Genomic DNA, 20,312 nt, shown 5'->3' on the forward strand with positions numbered 1-20,312 from the left:
AACTCCATAAATTGACTTTTTTGCTTTAAGATGATGCATGTTTCAATAAATTTTTAAATTAAATTTTTTGGTTAATAGGATCATATAGATTTCAGATGTACATTTCTGTATACATCTGTATATTATACTGTGTTCCCACTGCCCAAAATTAAACCATCTTCTGTCACCATATGTTAGGCCCCCTCTACCCTTCACTATTCCCCCACCTCCTTCCTTGTGGTAACCCGAATACTGTTGTCTATGCCCAAAATGTACAATTTTCTATCCCACATGTGACTGAAATCACATGGTTCTTAGCTTTTTCTTATTGATATTTCATTTAGCATAATATTCTCAAGGTCCATCCATGTTGTCACAAATGGCGGTATTTCATCTTTTCTTATGGCTGAATAGTATTTTATAGTATATAAATCACATCTATTTTATACAGTTCTCTGTTAAAGGACATTCTAGTTGTTTCCATGTCTTGGTCACTGTGAATAATGCTGTAATGAACATAGAGGTGCATATAACTTTGCAAATACACATTTCTGAGTTTTTCGGGTAGATACCCAGGAGGGGGATTTCTGGTTAATATGATAACTCTATTCTTAAATTTTTGAGGAACCGTCAGACTGTTTTCCATAGTGGTTGTACCAGTCTACATTCCCACCAACAGTGAATGAGGGTTCCCTTTTCTCCACAATCTCTCCAACACTTGTTATTACTTGTCTTGTTGATAATAGTCATCCTAACAGACGTGAGGTGGTATCTCACTGTAGTTTTGATTTGCGTTTTCCTAATAGTCAAGTTAAGCATCTTATCATGAATCTGTTGGCCATTTGTATGTCTCCTTGGAAAAGCTGTCTGTTCAGGACCTCTCCTCATCTTTTTAATTGGATGGTTTGTATGTTTGGTGTTGACTAATACAAGTTGTTTATATATTTTGGATATTAACCCCTTGTTGGAGCTGTTTGCAAATATTTCCCATTTGGTTGGGTACCTTTTTGTTTTGTTGTTGTTTTTCTTTTGCTGTGCAGAAACTTTTTAGTTTGATATAGTCCCATTCATTTATTTTTGCCTTAAAGTCCCTTGCCTTTGAGGTCAAATTTATAAAACACTCTCTACAACCAATGTCCATAAGTTTAGTACCTATGTTTTCTTCTATGTAATGCATTGTTTCAGATATTATCCATTTTGAAATAATTTTTTGTACATGGGGAAAAACAGTAATCTGGTTTTTATTCTTTTCATGTGATATTCTAATTTTTCCCAGCACCATTTACTGAAGAGATTTTCTTTTTTCCATTGTGTGTTTCTGCCTCCTTTGTTGAAAATTATCTGCCCATATACATGTGGTTTTATTTCTGGGTTCTAAATTCTGCTCCATTGGTCTGTGTGTCTGTTTTCCTGCCAATGCCATGCTATTTTGATTATCATAGCTCTTAGTATAATTTGAAGTTAGGTAGTGTGATAATTCCAGCTTTGTTCTTTTATCTCAGGATTGCTTTGGCTATTTGGGGTATTTTGTGGTTTCATACAAATTTGATGGGTTTTTTGTTCTATTTCATTAAAAAATGACAATGAGATTTTGGTGGGGATTGCATTAAATCTGTATATTGCTTTGGGTAATATGGCCATTTTAATTATGTTGATTCTTTCAATCTATGAACACAAAATATTTTTCTATTTCATCATGTCTTTTTCAAATCTCTTTTAATAATGCTTTGTAGTTTTCAGTATATAGGTCTTTCATGGCCTTTGCTAACTTTATTCCTAGATATTTTATTCTTTTGGCTGCAATTGCAAAAAGATTTTTTTTTTTTCATTTCTTTTTCTGAAGTTTCATTGTTAGTGTATAGGGAAACTGTGGGTTTTTGTACACTGGTTTTGTATCCTTCAACTTTGCTGTATTTGTTTATTGTTTCTAATGGTGTTTTGGTGGAGTCTTTAGGGTACTATATACAGAATCATATTATCTGCAAAAAGTGACACTTCTGTTTCTTTCTTCCCAATTTAGATGTTTTACTTTTTTCTCTTGCCTGATTGCTCTGGTTCAGACTTCCAGAACTATGTTGAATAAGAGTGTTGAGAGTCAGCAACCTTGTCTTGTTCCTGATCTTAGGGGGAAAATGTTCAATTCTTCACCATTGAGTAGGATATTGGCTGAGGATTTATTATATATGGCCTTTATTATGTTGAGGTACTTTATTTATATACCTTTTTTTATTGTTTTAATCATAAATGGATGTTCCATCTTATCAAATATTTTTTCTGCACTATTGATAAGACCATATGATTTTTATCCTTTGTTTTGTGAATGTGATATATTACATTGATTGATTCATGTATGTTGAACCATTCTTGTGCCCTGAAGTGAACCCCACTTGATCGTGATGTTTTTAGTTTTTTAATGTATCATTGTATTTGATTTGCTGGTATTTTGTTTAGGATTTTTGCATCTATATTCATCAGAGATATTGGTCTGTAACTTTCTTTTTTGTGTGTTATACTTGCCAGGTTTTGGTATTAAGGTTACCAAAATGTGTTAGGAAGTATTGCCTCCTCTTCAATTTTTTGGAAGAGTTTGAGAAGATAGGTATTAACTCTTCTTTTAATGTTTGGTAGCATTCACTAGTTAAGCCATCTGATCCTGGACTTTTATTTTTGAAAGGGGTTTAATGGTGTTTCAATTTCTTCACTGTTAATCGGTCTATTTAGATTTTCCAATCTTACTGATTCAGTCTAATAAGGTTACATATTTCTAGGAACTTATCCATTTTTTCTAGGTTTTTGAGTTTGGTGGCATATAGTCTTTCATATTATTCTAGTATGATCCTTTGTATATTTGTGGTGTCTGTGGTAACTTCTCTTTCATTTCTGACCTTGTTTATATGGCTCTTCTCTCTTTCTTCTGTAGTGAGTCCAGCCAGATGATTGTCAATTATATTAATCTTTCTAAAGAACCAATTCTTTGCTCTATGAATTTTTATGTAGTCTTTTTTTTCTCTATTTCATTTAATTCTGCTTTAATTTTTATTATTTCTTTTCTTTTGCTGACTTCAGGTTGCTCTTGTTCTTCTTTTTCTAATTATTTAAGATATAATGTTAGGTTATTTACTTGGGATTTCTCTTGTTTCTTGAGATAGGCTTATAATGATATGAATTTCACTCTTATTACTGCTGTCACTGCATTCCAGAAGTTTTGGTATATTGTATTGTCATTCTCATTTGTTTCTCCATATCTTTTGACTTTTTCTATTTTATTCCATATTTTGCTTTATTTCCCAGTGTGAATCTGTCCACATTAGGAGCAAGTGAAAGTTTTTACAATGACCTATAGTTTCTCCTAACTTTCTATATATCTCTTAATAATTTATTTTTATTTATTCAAAAATATTTATTTAGTGCTCCGATGTCCTAGGTACTACTGACCAAGTAGTGAACATGACAGATGGCTTTGCTGTCATTTCAATATATATTTTCCTCTTTGTTATCCCAGATCTTTAAGGTCAGCATCAGCTTAAACTCAATTCTCTGCCTAATTCCCATCTTGCGCTCTTTCAATCTTATTTCTCAGCCTATCCATTTCCACTTGTTTAGTCTTCACACAACAAGGAATGCCAATTATATTCAGTGATATATGTTATCACCCCTGATGGGATTGGTGTTATGGTCTGAATATTTATGTTCTCCTCAAAATTCAGATGTTGAAATCCCATGCTTTAATATGATGGGATTAGAAGATGGGGCCTTTGGGAGGTGCTTAGGTCATAAGAATGGAGCCCTCATGAATGGGATAAGTACCTTATAAAAGAAGTTCTAAAGAGATCCTTAGCCCCTTTCACTACATAAGAACACAGTGAAAAGGCTATGAACCAGAAAGAGAGCTCTCACTGGAACAGGACCATGCTGGTGCCTTGATCTTGGACTTCCCAGACTCCGGAACTGTGAGAAATAAATTTCTGTTGTTGATAAGCTACCCAGTTGGTGGCATTTTGTTATAGTAACCTTAACTAAGACAGCTGGACATGCTGATTGTCAGAAACAATGAAGGAAGCAAAAAATTGCTACCTAAATTCATTCACACAAAAAGTTTAACATCATACTGGCAAAATTGCTGAAGCTCTGGTCAATATTCACTATTCAGATGCAGTAAAAAGAAACCACAGGCAGAGTAAACATTGAGATCTATAGTTTACATGATTCTAGGCTGTTGAAGTCACAGATTATCAAACCAATGTTGCATAACCTCCCTAGCACAGACAGTATAAAAACAAAGAAATTCTTTTCCCATCACCCCTTCACCCCCAAGAAAAATTCTTAAATTCCCTTCTTTTCTGTTCTCCAATTTCTACAATTGAGACTTTGTTATTGAAGCATGTTTGGGGCAATGCCTTGCACTTAGTTTATGCCCAATAAAGCTCATTTTGATCATGAATAATGGCAGAAGAATGGTGGTTTGGAGTACAGAGTAGGACAGTGCCTTTTTTCTTAATATTTCTGGTTTCCCTATACAAACTGCACATAGTTTATAATACATTTAATCGGGGAAAATACTGAATCCATACAAAATGATGGTTCTGGTAAAACCATAAAAATATGTCGTACTTCTAAGAAGAGAATATTACCTCAAAGTCGGGTTTAATAAATAATTACATGATGTATTAGTTTTATTTACAATGAATTATTTTTTAGATCAGAAATTTCCTTACTGTATATCACTAAATTAATAACAATAATTAGATAATATTATCATCTATGCACTTATTTTTACCATGAAAAATTTCAAACATACATAAAATTAATAAGGATAGTGTATGTTCATCAACAGTCCATAATTATAAAATTTGGCATAATTGTTTAGTTATTTTTAAAGATACAATATTAGCACCTGATAGTCATTGGGATCATTTGTGCTTTACCAACATTAAAATACATTTTTAGAGGACTTCTGGCCAAGATGGAGGTGTAGACAGACACGCTGTGTCTCCCTCCACAACTAAGAAGGAATACAACTACCTCAAAACTAGAAACAACCAGAAGTTCCAGAAAATCAAACTGCATGAAAGTCCAGCAAACAAAGATATAAAGAAGAAATATTTGTCCAGACAGGTAGGAGGAGCAGAGCTGGGGCGGAGTGGACATGGTGTGGTGGCAGCAGCAGCGGCAGGCCGGAGGAAAGTGCAGTCCCATGAAAAGTCAGGAGGGACACCTGAAGAGCATTCCCAGCTCCTCACCAGACCTCACAGCTCATGGTCCTGGCACCAGGGAAAATCAAGCCTCATTGCTTCTGATTATGCAGACCAGTGGGGGTTGGGGTGGAGGCAGAAACTGCCAGTCTCTCAGCAGAGTCCACTTGTTTAAAGGGCCCCCATGGTCCTAGAGGATCCACAGACCCATCCACTCTGGGAACGACAGCCAGGGCAGCAGCTAGAAGGGCGCCAGTCTGGTGTGGAAGTGGGAGAGGTGCCTGGAAGAGGGGCGAGTGCTTGGCAGATGGCATTGTTCCCTCTCAGACCCCTCCCCCACATACAATGCAACGTGGTGAAACAGGTCGCCCTGTACTGACGAATCCCTAAGGCTCCGCCCCTTACAACGTAACAGTAGTGACAGCTCTAGCTGGGATGCAGAGGCAAACAAACACAGGAACCTGTCAGAATAAGGAGACAGAGAAGTATGGCCCAAAAGGGGAAACGAATCAAGGTTCCAGTGGGAGAACTAAGCGACGAGGAGATAGCCAACCTAGCAGATAAGGAGATAGACAACCTAACAGATGCAAAATTCAAAACACTGGTGATGAAGATGCTCACAGGCTTGACAGATATGCTTGAGTATGGCAAATGCATAAGAAAAGAAGTGAAGGCTATGCTAAGTGAAACGAAGGAAAATCCACACAAAACCAATGGTGAAGGGAAGGAAACCGGGGTTCAAATCAATGATTTGGAACATAAGGAAGAAAAAAAACAGTCAACTAATGCAGAATGAGGAAGCAAGAATTGAAAAAAAGGAGGAAAACCTCCCAAACTTTGCGAAGGAGATGGACATACAGGTCCGGGAAACACGGAGGGTCCCAGGCAAGCTGGACCCAGAGGGGACCACACCAGGATGCATCATGATTGAGATGCCAAAGGTGAAAGATAAAGACAGAGTTCTGGGGGAAGCAAGAGAGAGGCAGAGAGTTGCCTAAAGGGATGCCTATAGGACTATCAGCTGATTTCTCAGAGGACACTTTGCAGGCAGGAAGGGACTGGCAAGCAGTATTCAGTGTGATGAAAGGCAACCTGCAACCAGGATTATTCTATCCCGCAAAGCTATCATTTGGAATGGAAGGGCAGATGAAGTGCTTTCCAGACAAGGGAAAGCTAAAGGAGTTCATCATCACCAAGCCGTTATTATATGAAATGTCAAAGGGACTTAGTTAAGGAAAAGAAGATCAAAACTATGAACACTAAAATGAGAACAAACTCACAACTATCAACAACTGAATCTAAAAAATAAAAACAAAATCCAACTAAGCAAACCAGAATAGGAACAGAATCCTAGGTGTGGGGATCATTTGGAGGGTTATCAGCTGGAAAGGGGGAGGGGAAGAAATAGGGAAGTGGTGCAGGGATTAGGAAGCATAATTGGTTGGTACAAAATAGAAAGGGGGAAGTTAAGAATAATATAGGAAAGGGTGAAGCTGAAGAACTAATATGCACAACCCATGGACATGAACTAAGGAGGGTGGGATTACTGGAGGGAAGGGGGGTACTGGGCAGAGGGGAGCAAAGGGGAAAAAAATTGGAACTACTCTAACAACATAATCAATAAAATATACTTAAAAATACATTTTTAAATGTAGTGAACATTGCCTTTCAATTCAAAATTCCATTTTGGTGGTAAATGTTTATCAACGTTATTAAAAGTGAGGACCTTAGTATATAGGTAAACTTACATTACAAGAGTATAGGAGAACGATACTCTTGTTTTTCTGTATGATAATTAATGCTTGAAATAAGGAGGCTTTCAACTGAAACATTAAAGCAGTTAAAAATATAGAGTTTTAGGGGGTGTATTATATAGGTATTTCACATTTTTTGCACATGTATCATGTGTCAAGCACTGTCTTAAGAGCTTTGTAAGCACCCACTTTCAAAAACCTTATTAGGTATTCTTATTTTCTTCATTTTACAGATTAGAATATTGTAGCTGAGAGAGGTAAATTTAATTAACTGTCCAGAGTCACCCAAAAACTATTAGGCACAATCATATTTGTCGAACTTGTATTTGATTTCAATAAACTTTGTTTTAAAGGATTAAAATTTTATTCTTACTACTAATAATAAATAAATGGTGTATAATAAACATAACATTTTATACAGTCATTAGTTAAATTAACAAATGTTTTCATAAACAAACAAAAGGGCTGAACCCTCACGGGAGATGCAATAACAACCTGCAGGGTCATAAGAAACGCACCCAGTTCCTTAGGACCAAGGGAGTAGGAGTAAGGCAGACTGTCAAAAAAAAACCCAGAAATTTAGAGGGCATTTGTTAAGGTGTCTTGGGTTTCAAGTCCACATTTTGCAGTTTCTGTACATAACAAATTAAATAAACATTTTTGTCTTATGGGTTTTATTTTTTAATTGATAATTTATAAATTTGGTCTATAAACAATAAAAATAGTGACTTACGTGTCAATTGAAATGAGTTTCTTTTCCCCATTGTCAGAGGCATAGTTCCAAGTTGTTTCAATAATTCCAATGTAATAGTGCTTATCTTTTGCCCAGGCTGTGGTACTATATAAAAACAAAAAAATATTCAGCAACAAGATCTTCATTTTTTCCCCTCTTCAAGCTCCAGAAGCAATGAAGTGAAGTCAGAAGCAGGCAGTCTTATAAATAAGGCTTTCTTCCTTTATTTGCTTGATTGACACATTTAATGTTGCATAAGAGTAAACTGTTCGTTAAAGCAAATAACATTTTGCACTTTAGTTCAGTTCTTGTAATCCCAGAAAAAAAATAGTTTTCTGGTGCCAACCTTCTCTGATTACAAATAGAAAGTCAACAGTTATTGCTGGTGGGCTGGAGTTTGCATAACTCGGCTTCTTCCATTCGTTGTGTAAATTCCAGGAGGGCAGAGATCACCTCTAAATGCTTCTTTTGTTCCTCCAACAATAGGCCACAGTACAATGCCCTGCATACTGTGAACTTTTAATAAATCAGGATGAAAATTATACAAAGTGGATCTAAACATGTGGCTCTTTTCTTTTGAAAAGTCTAACAATGCTTAACTGCAAATTTAAGACATGAAACATGATCTTTACCATGCCAAATTTAAGTACTCAAAACTAAAAGTTTTATTTTGAAGGATTTATCTATTTTGTAAGCTCTTAACACATCTACATAGAAAGTTTACAGGTTATTCTGTACTGCTATATGCAAATCAGTAGCAGAGCATTTTGGAGATTGATAATTCTGTTTTTTTTATGTATGTGTGTGTGTGTGTGTGTGTGTGTGTGTGTGTTTTGTTTGTTTTTTAAGGGAGAGCACAAATGCAGTCCCCCACTACCACAAATTATGCAGTCGAGTTTCCCACATTTGGGCAAATTGCAGGGGTCAGCACATCCAGAGGACAATGGATAAGCCTCTCCCTGGGAAAACCACCTTCATGATCATGGCATTTCCCCTGCCAGGTAAGTGTGATGATAATTCTATTTTAATCATCAAAGAAATCAGACATAAATCAACCTGTCTTTAAAGACAAAGGTTGGTCGTAGTAAATATTAGAAAGTGCCCAGTTTATTAATTTGGAATTTCTGTCTTTGACATGGGCATGGATTTTAGGGTAAAAACTTTTTTTTAATACCCTGTCTTTAGTCATGACATCGTCAGCAGCCGTCCGTCTCGAGAGACGATGGTGTAGCTTCTTAAGAGTCTATCTGCACCGCTGAGAATGGCTGTGCAGTCCGACTCGGGAGTGACACGGTATCTGTCTCCTCCCATGTTGAATCGACATCTTGCGATGACGCTGGAGTGTCCTCTCCAGTGAAGCTGAAGCTACAGAGCCTGGGCAGGGTGATATGGAGGGTCTGCTGTTGCCCATGCAGCAGACCCCCCCCTCTCTTCGCAGCTGAAGGGTCCAAGGGAAAGACGGAGTCAATACAGCTTGGCTTCAGGTGCGCCGCAGGAGTTGCCGGTGTTGACTACAACGTCAAACCGCCTTAGGGACTCCGGCTCCGGATTTTCTGTCGGGGTTTACTCCCTTAGCCTTTCCCCTGAAGAGGTATGCCGCAAGGCAGCGGAGGTTTTTTGGAGTCAGAGTTTTCCTTCTCTGATGTACCCTGACTGGAAGATCGAACCAGCGACACTTAGCTCGCAGGCCGACGCTCAATCCACTGAGCTAAACCAGCCAGGGCCAGTCATGACATATTTGTATAAAAATATAAGGTAGCTTTTTTCTTAGCTGAAGAAAATCCTGATGATAACAGTGCATATTTTGTGCTAATATAAACTTTTCCTTTAGAATACCACACACAATGCCCATGTGTTAGTATTCTATTTGTCAAAAGTTCTTTAAAGAAATAAATTGGGATAAGAGAAAGTACCCTGGTGTTTGAACAAATCATTCATTTAATTGGCATTACTGAGGGATCCCACTGTGTATGGGCCATTGCTAAGCACTGGGGACAAAACAGTGAACCTTCACCCTCTTCAACTTACATTGCACTTAAGAGATACTGACAACATGGAAAAAAAGAGTGAAATACCCAGTATTAGCAGTAAGTGCTATGAAAAAAAATCAAGGACGAATAATGAAAACAGCAGGTTGAAGATCAAAATCTGATGGCACCACTTGACATCAGGCAATAAACCTGACTACAGCCTCAGTGTCCTCATCCGTAAAACCTCGGTCTCAGAGGGCTGATTTGCATTCATTGAAAAGATCCATATTAAAGCACATGGTGGCAATGCTCCTCTCACAAGCTAGTAGTATCTCAACTAATTGTCCTGGTACAGAAAACCAAGTCACGATACACCCAGGATGTCCCAAGACCTTGTTCTAGAGTCACCCTAAATGATTGTGCCCTCCTGCCAACTGAAAGGACATGAGTGGAGCCAATATCTTGCCCAGACTCCACTGGCCAAATTCTGTGCCTTGCAAGATGCTGTTCTTTTTAAAAATATAGACTTGTAAACTTGAAACCTATAAAATTTTATTAACCAATGTCACCCCAATAAATTCAATAAAATTTGTTAGATAAAATTAGATTAAATTTAAAAACAAATTGGTCCACACTGACAGGGCATCTTTCAGCAGTTCATTCTCCCAGAGGAAGGGGGCACCAGTTTCTACCTGGCATGAAGCCACGTGTAGGAGCCAGCAGCTTTCTGGGCACTTCCTGTCACATCCTCAAGTCCATGCTCAAACTCAGCTCTGTGCGTTGAAAGGACGGTGATCAGAGCACAGCAACAATCCCTGACATCACTTCTTCCATCACATTCTACCCTAAAAAACTGCTCAGATAGTTACGAGGGCTTCAGAATGTACACTTTCAGCTCCCTTCATACTTGTGAAATGAAGTGTTTCAATTGTAACACCCCTGATCAGTGCAGGAAAGGTTGTGAAGTCCATATTTCTGTCCTGTTTTGTGAGAGCTGCCCTTCCTATTAAAAAGCATGCAGCTGCTGTGGTGTGGCAGAAAGTAGGGAAAATGTTCTGAGCCTCAGACACATCTAAATAAGATGGAAAGGCCACTGAAGACTAATAAGCAACCAGCCCTTAACAGAGTCCTTTAGCACTACAAACCTCCTTAGGGGAACTCCAGAGTTGGTACCTAAAAGTGAACTTTGAATAATTTTGCTACTGAGAATTTCTGTATTCAAAAATAAATGCATCACGACCAGCATAGACAGGGGTGAGTCAAGAAGGCAGGGCCCACCAGGAGAAGTTCAGCAGACTTAGAGCATTGCAGGAACTAGAAGAGAGGAATCTAGATTGGACCAAACAGCCCGTGCTTCCCAGCTGTGTCTGTCAGGTCTTGACCTCAGAACCGCAGATGTACCTTGTAGATTCTTATAAATAATTACTGTATGCCTAAGATAACTGTTTAGTAACCTGGGTTACATATCACAAGTTTTAATCACTTTTCACAATTTCTTTTCTTGTCACCTTAAAGATCTTGGTCTGGATGAGTCTTATCTGCATTTAGCAATCAAGATTCTGGGGCTGATATTGGCTAAAATCAAAGCAGTTGTCTTTACAGAATATCGCTTCAGCTTTTTTCTGTCTGGCAAGATGCAAGCTACCTCAACTATTCCTGCTTATACCTGCTAGTGTCTTGTCGATCCACAGGAGAGCTGACTTTCAGTCTCTCCTCCATGACATAAGAAGTATTAGGAAACAAACCACCACGGACAGTCTTTCACGTTGTGGCAGAGGGAGATGCAAAGTCTAAAATAGCAGGTCATTTTGTCCATGACCAGTCAGACTGCCACAGTGTTATCTTTTTTTACAGAAAATTGTGTAACTCTGGAATTTAATTGATGAGTGTGTCCACGTACAGGACTTCGATAATGAGTCCACTAACTTGACGTAGCACAAGGAGGCCAGTCAGTTCATGATTATTTCGGGAATGATGAAACAGATAGGTCTTTGGTAGCTCCATCCCCTTTGGTTGCGTATGAGTGGGTCAAGGCCCTTCTCATTATTTCCAAAGATGCAAAGGGGTCACAGGCAGGGGAGGGAGAAATTCCAGACTCAATCCAGGAAAAGTCAGCACTGATGGTGTTGACCTTTACAGAACTACGGGAAAGGGGATTGTTTTTTATGGCCTATGAATTTCAACTGCTTCTTTAGGTTTGTTCTCTCACAACATTGAATGAAGTAGAAATCAAAGCATATGATTTATTAACAGTAAAAGAGAATCACAATACTAGAATTATTTTTACAAAAGATTAGAGGATAACTTATTCATGACGCTTGATTACATGGAACTTTAATCTGTGACTTTCCTGAAGCACTTTCCTCTCTTGTCATCCCTAACCTCATTATCTTTTGCTTCTATACCACCATTCTAGGGTAATACCTGTACACTCTGCATAGCACTTAACACTTTGGTTTGTGCCCAGGTCTTAATTTATAAAGGTGACTGAGTGATGACATGAAGAGGCCAATACCATTGAAAGAAAAGTTTGCTGTCACTCATACTTTTCCTAGAATGGAGAGGCATACATGTCATGCAGGGTCACAGATAGTTTTTGCCCCAGATATTGGGGTAGGACTAATAAATGAGTTAAGGGTGGTGAAAAGATGAATAAGTTGGTAGATAGTTATATCAAGGCTAGGTGTTAGCCAGTTGATAATGCCTAACAATTGTTGGAGATTATTGAGAGTTAAAGGCTTTGGAGAATTAATTTGGAGCATTTGAGGTTGTCAAGTCTCGGATTGTTGTATTTTTTTAGGAGTTACTTGTAAGCCTGCCTGGGCTATAGATTGCTATAAATGAGCAAAGGTATTAGGCAATTTTTTTTATAAGTATATTTTATTGATTATATTGTTACAATAGTTCCAATTTTTTTTCTCCTTTGCTCCCCTCTGCCCAGCACCCTCCCTCCCCCAACAATCCCCCCTCCCTAAGTCCATGCCCATGGGTCATACATACAAGCTCTCCTGCCTCACCGTTTCATATATTCTTCTTATTCTTTTAAAAAAATAATTAATTAATTAATTAATTATTTTAACAATAAAAAATAACAATCCCTCCCTCTCAGACTTAAGACCCTTTATAATCTTATAAAGGACAATGGGCAAAGGTCTTGAGCTCCTCTAGCTGCTTCAAGCTGGACATGGTCATCGTCCTACCTACCCTTGGGTCCAGAAATGCCTAATAATAGTGGGGGTGTAGAGGGGAGGGTGGCCTTCCCATATGGGGAAGGATCATGCAGACTCAAGGTCGGTTGGCTGTCCCTGGACAACGGCATGCTTGATTTAATAGGTTGGCATCTTTGTTGTATTCTGGAAGCAACAGATTTGGCAACAGGGTTAAAAGACATCATTCAACCTATAACCACCAGATGACAAAAGGCAGGTATTAATTTTTCAATGTCCCACATCAGGGAAAAGAAGGGCTTCTTTGGAGGAAGGTGTGCCAGGTACATCTCACCTGTCCAAAACCCTTTTGCCCACTATACTTAGTTTGGGCTGAGGGAAATATTTTAGGTTTTCCCCCCTCTCAGACCTCTAGGCTCTTTTTGTCCAAGCCATCAGGACAGAAAAGAGAAACCAGTTTTAAAGTGAAGCCCACAGACCACCCCATTCTTCACCAACCCAGCCACTTAGTTCAGCCAAACCATTGAGTCTCAGGAGGCAGCGATGCAGACAGGATTAAGTGAGGCCTATACGTACAGACAATCACTCAGGTAATGAGATAGTAGGCTTATGCCCTTTGAAAACAGAAAACACATGTTAATTTATGTAACATAACCCACATACAAGTCTCTAAATCTGTAGGACTGTCTTATCGGAAAGACATCCAGTTGCAAGGCACTTGACATTCTTCTTGCCTGTAAATTAAACATCTTTGATAATATCACAGACATAGTTTAATTTTCAAATCAAAACAAACTTTAAATGAAGATAAGCTTTAAAGATGGTTAGCTGCAGTACTTTGTAGTCTTTCTTTGTTTCTTCATTACAGTTGTCCCACTTTTTTCCCCCTCTGGCTTCCCTGCACCCTGCCCGCTCCACCCCCCCCCCCATTCAGTCCCCACCCAGTTGTCCATGTCCATGGGTCATTTATACATTTTCTTTGACTAGACCTTTCCTCTTCTTACCCCCTTCTCTCCCTCCCATCTCCCCCCTTGTTACTGTTAGTTTAGTCCTTGTTTACATACCTCTGGTTCAATTTTGCTCATTTGTTTATGTTGTTCATTAGTTTCCCATAATAGGTGATAGCATAAGGTATTTTTCTTTCATTGCCTAGCTTATTTCGCTAAGCATAATTCTCTCTAGTTCCATCCATGTTGTTGCAAATGGTAGAAGTTCCTTCTTTTTTTCAGTACTTATTAATTGTCATTTTCCCCCTTTGTACTCGTGTTCTTCTCTGTCTCTCTCTCTGTTTCTTCATCTTCTTAAAGCAGACCCTTTAGCATCTCATGCAATGCTGGTTTGGTGGAGATGTATTCTTTTAGTCTTCTTTTGTCTTGGAAACTCCTTATTTCACCTTCCATTTTGAATGAGAGTCTTGCTGGGTAGAGTATTCTTGGTTGAAGGCCTTTGTTTTTCATTGCTTGGAATATTTTTTTGCCATTCCCTTCTGGCTTGTAGTGTTTCTGCTGAGAAATCTGATGATAGCCTTATTGGAGCTCCCTTGTATGTTATTAGTTGTTTCTCTCTTTGCCTTTGAATGTTGCCATTTTAATTATGATGTGTCTTGAAGTGGGCCTGTTGGGGTTCATCTTCATTGGGATCTTTTGTGCTTCCTGGACTTGTGTGACTCTTTCTCTCCTCATGTTAGGGAAGTTTTCTGTCATTAGTTTTTCAAAGAGGTTTTCTATCCCTTGCTCTTCTTCTTCTCCTTCTGGAATTCCTATGATATGAATATTATTATGTTTCATGTTGTCCCGCAGCTGTCTTAGAGCCTCTTCAGTCTTGTTCAGTCTTTTTTCATTTTGTTGCACTGTCTGGGAGTTTTTGTCTACATTGTCTTCCAGCTTGCTGATCCGATCTTCTGCTTCCTCTAGCCTGCTTTTAATTCCTTCTACTGTGTTCTTCAATTCAGAGATCATATTCTTCATTTCCTCCTGACTCTTATTGATAGCTGCTATGTCCTTTTTCATGCTGGTGTAATTCTCAGTAAGTTCCTTGTAGTTTTTCTGGAGTTTCTTATAGTTTCCCTGGAGTTCTTTGTAGTTTCTGCTGAGCTCACTGAGCTTCTCCATAATCCATGCTTTCAATTCCATATCTGATAGTTGGCTCCCCTCTATTTCATTTAGCACTCTTTCTGGGGATTCTACCTTTCATTTCAATGGGGGGTTGTTTCTCTATGTCCCCATTTTTGTTACTCCTTCTTAGAATGATCTGCACTTCCTGGATCTGCCCCTGGTGGCGTCAGATCCTGTACCAGTCTGGGCCTTGGCAGCCTGTTGGAGACTTCCAGGGATCTACTGCCTTTGTCTGTCTCCTTTAGTTGTTAATCTATTCAATCTGTGATTAGTTGTCAGGCTTAAGGACCGTGGGTGTGGCAGCTTAATTCCTGTAGGCAGGGCTTTTGCTTCCCCTCATGCTGACACCACTTGGGGGGGGGGGGTCTGCCTGCAGCACTGGGGATGAGTCAGCACTGGGACCCGGTCGGCCGCTTCCCCAGCTCTCCCCTCAAAGCCATCACACCAAACTCTCCCCAAGGGTCTCCACTCCTCTCTGCCTTCCCTCTGCTCGAGCCCAGGGTAAGTGGGAGCCAAAATATTTTCGTATGTGATCCACTTAAGAGCTCTTTTTCTCCAGCTGTTTCTCTCTGGCTAGCAAGAAACCCTGTGGCTTTTTGCTTTTCTCACCTGGATACTATTTTACTTTCCACTCTGTTGCTGTAGCCTAGGAAGCTCAGCTGGGGGTTTAGACCCTACCCTTCTCAGGGGGAACCCCCGGCTGCTGAGCTGTTTCTCAGTCTCTTCTGCTGCCACCCATGTGAGCCCAGCCAGCCCTTCCGCGTCTCTGCACTTCCTACCGGTCACGTTGTGATGTAGCGGCCTTTTCTGTCTCTCCGTGGTTATAAGACTTCTCTCCAGCTAGTGTTCGGTTGGTTATTCCAGATGATTTCTCCAAAATTAAGTTGTAAATCCAGACTAGTTCTGGGAGGAGGTTAGTGTAGCTTCCACTTACTCTTCCGCCATCTTGTTTTCTAGGCAATTGTTTTTGAGCTGTTTTGTAAAACTTTTTATTTGACAAAGCTTTCCAAGTATTTTAAAGTGTATTAAGTCTGATTGGTCTAGAGTTTTCTTCTTTTTGGTAAGAAGAAAAGAATAAGTCCTTGAGATATTTCAAGGGCCTTTGAAATACTCCAAAGCTATAAGGAAGTCTTTTAAATTTTAAATCTTGGAAATTTTGTCAACTAAGGAGTGTATATTATGAAATCATACTTGACTATTTATTTAAAGTGATAATAAAAAGTATATAATATTAATATAGGCTGACAAAAATTCAGTTCTTAGCATTGAGAGACATGAATTTTTGAATATTAGTTAAGTATTTGAGTAATATACCACAATATATAATTATTTTACCAAACATAACCTTAGTTTTTAGGCAATTGTAGGAAAAACTTTTTTATAGTTTTTCTGTCAAGGTTGGAGTCAGGCAGAAGTAGGTGGACCTGTGTCAGCCAGCAGAGGTGGTGAGAGACACTGTGCCTTTTCAGGATCTCAGAGGGAAGGGGTTGATAGAGTCAATTGTTTGGCAATACTCCGCATATTTCCCTCTTTTTCCCCCCTTCCTACTTCTGTCGTGGCTGTGGCACTTTTTAAGCCCGAGTTTTTTTGTTTGTTTGTTTCCTTTGTTTTTTTGAGACTGTAGTGCTTTAAGCCACAGCAGTATGTAATAAATTAATTAGATGTCTTTTCTTAATTTAGCATCTAGTTTCTTTTATTTGTTGCTGCAGTAACTGAAAGTTTTTGTTTTTTGGATAACTTTGATTCCATCTTTTTATGGGTAGTGGGTCCCTTTTTGTTGGTTTTGGTTTTGCCCTTTTTCCTGCCTCTTGTTTAAAGTGGATTAGTAATTTTCCTGACTTTGAACTAGGAATTAATTAGTGTAGTGAGTTGAAGTGTGTTGCTTATGAAGAGTTTCCAAGGGTGTTATACCTTGGTTATCCCTAGCTCTCTCATGTGCCTTGGTTTTTCTTCCTGTTGTCTAAAACAACTGGAAGGGCTTGGAGTGCTGAATGACCAATTTTTATTTTGCATGTACCCAGATGAGCCAAGAATTATATTACTGTGAGTGGAATTTTTTATGAGGGCCCATATGTCTCAGGGATTGATCCCAGACACCCCTGCTAGGTCCCAACTTATGTAGAAACACCCGAGAATTTGGGCCAGAGGGAGGAAGTGCCAACCGGCTCAGTTGGACTACTCTGTCCAGCAGAGGTTTCACGACCACAGAGGAACAAATTTACCCAGGACAATATTTTGTCTGGGGGGAAAGGGAGGTGGCTGTTTTCTCTAGTTCCCTCTAGAGGAGAAAGCACAAGGCCTCTGTCCCTCATGCTTTTTACTGAGAAGGGTACTCATGGGAGGTACAAGGTTAAAATTCATAAATCATCAATAGCTTTTAGGTGCTTGGATTACGGTTGACAGTTACAGATTACAAGTATCAATATAGAGGGCACAGTAACCAGTCTGTGTTATGGTCTTTTAAACATCTTGATGCCACACTGGCATTAGGTGCAAGGTTTCATACATTCCTTGCTAGAGATTGTTTATAGTTAACTGAGAGATAAGAAAAGCAGAGCAAGCTCCAAAACATAATAAGCATTCTTTAAATCCAATTTCCATGGAAACCCTCTGAATGGCCTTTGGTCTTGTCTCCCGCACAGCCTTCCAGTGTTCTGTTGAGACTTAAAGACTTCCCCAGGGTGGATGGGGAGACTGGCTCATGGCTGGGGCTACAATTCCTAAAACCACAAGGTGCGGTTCCCCACAAGGTGCCAGATTATTTTTTAGGAGGCAGAAGTAAAAGCAGGGGAAAAGGAAGCATAGATCACAGCTTTTATTGGGGTTTCTATGGGAAAGGCAAAGGAAGGAAGAATAAACAGATTAAAATTGGCTAGTTTTAATAATTCCAGCAGGTTTGGGGGAATAGGGACTGTGTCCAGTTGTCTGGTACTGGCTGTGGGCAGGGAAAATAGTGGCTTGGTGATTGACTTAGATAAGGAGATGGTTGAGAGTATGGACTTTTGATTGATTGATTTGCATATGAAAATCTGCTTTACTGACAAGTAGTTCACTATCTCTAGGAATTAACTAGCTCTGGGAGGGACAGTCTATTCTCAGATTGCAAGCCCTGCCCCCCAAGATGTTAAAACATTATAAAATATTAAAAATTAAAAACATGATAAATACATATTTTATATCATAATTATCTGTTTATATGACTGTCTCCTCAATTAGACTGGGCCTCTTTGGGGCCAATGACTGAGCCTTGTTTTGTGTTGAATTCCAGGCACAAGGCATAGTGCTTGACACATAGCTTAATACTGAAAGGGTGAATAAATATTAACTATAATAACGGTCACTAATGTTTATTAGATGATTACTATGTGCCAGCACAGTGCCAAGGTCTTTAAAATTTTTATTTCACTCAGCAGGTTTCTCAGTAAAACTGTGCAGTATGGAAGCCCAAAGTGGAAGAGTCCAGGGAAGCCTGTGCAGACTCTGGTCAAGGACAGAATCCCTGTCACTAGAGTGTGAGCTCCCTAAGGACAGTGACTATGTCCTACTTTTCTGTCCCCACCCTCAAGCCAAACCCCACAACCGGCACAGGCGACCCCGTCACAAGTCCATGAGAGGAGGTTGTGACGGGTTAGGCGTGGGCTCTGTCCCATGGCCTAATGACTCTGTGTTTCATTTCCCCAACTGGGCAGGACCAGCGCCCCCTCGCTGTCCTGGGCCCTCCAGCAGGTCCTCCATATGGGCGCCTCACATGGGCTTGGTGGATCACATGACTGGGGTGTGCACCCTTAGGGAGTCCTGGCTGAGGTGCAGGAATGATATGCTAACTGGCCCCACCTCCATCAAGGAGAACAAAACTAAGACCAGGGCAGGGAAAGCTGAGGAAAAAATAAATAAAATTTATTTCATTTAGTCCGCACAATAAATGATTAGTAGTTATTTATTTATTTATTTTAGTTGCTGCTGTAACAAATTGCCATAAACTTAGTGCGTTACAACAACATAAATTTATTATCTTATGGTTCTGTATGGTTCTGACACATGTGTCACTGGGCTAAAAATTAAAGTGTCAGTGGGGTTGCATTTCTTTTGGAGGCCCTATTAGAGAACCCATTTTCTGATCCAGTTCAGTTTCTAGGGGCTGCCCACACTCCTTAGCTCATTGTTCCCTCTCATCTGCAAAGCCAACATGACAGGTTGTATCCTTCATACTTTGCACCACTCTGACTTTATCTTGTCTTCCTCCTCTACTATTAAGGACCCACCATGGCAATCCTGGATAATCTCTCTATTTTATGGTTAGTTGATTAGGGAACTATATTCTAACTATAACTTGATTAGGATATGGACATCTTTGGGGGGGCATTAATTTGCCTACAGAATACCACAAAAGTATTATTATCACTGTCGTCACTTTACAGATGAGGAAATTATGGATAAGAGAGATTTTTTATACCTTGTCCAAGAAGACCCCACAGCTGGAATTCAAGTAAAGGCATGTCAGACCCAGAGATGCACTGTGGGCCTGAGGGCATTAGAACATGGCTCGAGACCACATTAGGCTGGGCCTCCCAGTCTCTCTGTGCTATGGAAGGATTCTGCCCAGAGTCTGGTTGTCAAATGGCAGATTCAGAACTTTTATTTTGTCAGTTTACATAAAAATGACTAGGTTGAGAGGGCTGATTGATTGCAAGCAAACTTGGAGAATAAATCAATGTGGTAGTTTATTCATTTAAAGTAAAAAATCACAGGCATATGTTATTGGTCTTTTAAAAAAAACTGTAGATTTACTCAGAAAATTATATTATAGAACAAAGTTTTCTTGCTAAGAATAGAATTTGAGCAAATGAGTATATATTCTTAAAGCATGTTCCTTTACCTATTTTCTTTTCTTTTTTTGCATTAACAATATTTCTGTCTAAATACTAGTAATTAGACTAAGAGCACTTTCCTGTAGTTGTGCAGAAACACCTCCAACTGACACATCCTTTGTCTTTGACTCTTCCCTGTTAAGAATGCACACAATGGGGGGATAAATGGTGATGGAAGGAAACTTGACTTGGGTGGTGAACACTCACAATACATATATAGATGATGTTATTATAGAATTGCACTCCTGAAACCTACATAATTTTATTAACCAAGGTCACCCCAATAACTCAATTAAAAATTAAATTACATTTAAAAAGAATGCATGCAGATGGCAACCCTTCCACTCACCTCCATTCAGTAAATCATATTTCACATATACATTAAATCAGAGTTTATTTACTTATTATTATTATTTTGGATTTTTATGAGTTTATTTGAGACAAACTGATGACAATTGCTAGGAAGCAAAATCTCAACAGATTGAGAAAATGCTCCAGAGAATGGCAGTTTTGCACCTTATTTTATACATTACAA

General features: G+C 39.1%; 1 protein-coding gene and 1 non-coding gene across 3 annotated transcripts in view; both read right to left on the bottom strand.

The window, feature by feature from the left end:
- The window catches only part of LOC150021192 (ceruloplasmin), a 76,398-nt gene extending 68,575 nt beyond the window's left edge, over nucleotides 1-7,823 (bottom strand). For both annotated transcript variants that reach the window (XM_090275710.1, XM_090275715.1), the window contains exon 1: nucleotides 7,659-7,823. In XM_090275710.1, coding sequence (XP_090131836.1) covers nucleotides 7,659-7,804 — 146 coding nt within the window. In that variant the 5' untranslated portion in view covers nucleotides 7,805-7,823. The remainder of the gene's footprint in view (nucleotides 1-7,658) is intronic.
- A 680-nt stretch (nucleotides 7,824-8,503) lies between these two features.
- LOC150021194 (U1 spliceosomal RNA) lies at nucleotides 8,504-8,667 on the bottom strand. Its single transcript, XR_016513391.1, has one exon. It is a non-coding gene; the product is annotated as a U1 spliceosomal RNA (small nuclear RNA).
- Nucleotides 8,668-20,312: the final 11,645 nt, after the last annotated feature.

Source organism: Furipterus horrens, unplaced genomic scaffold (assembly GCF_987537825.1).
Source record: "Furipterus horrens unplaced genomic scaffold, mFurHor1.1.pri manual_scaffold_1, whole genome shotgun sequence".
Lineage (NCBI taxonomy): Eukaryota > Metazoa > Chordata > Mammalia > Chiroptera > Furipteridae > Furipterus > Furipterus horrens.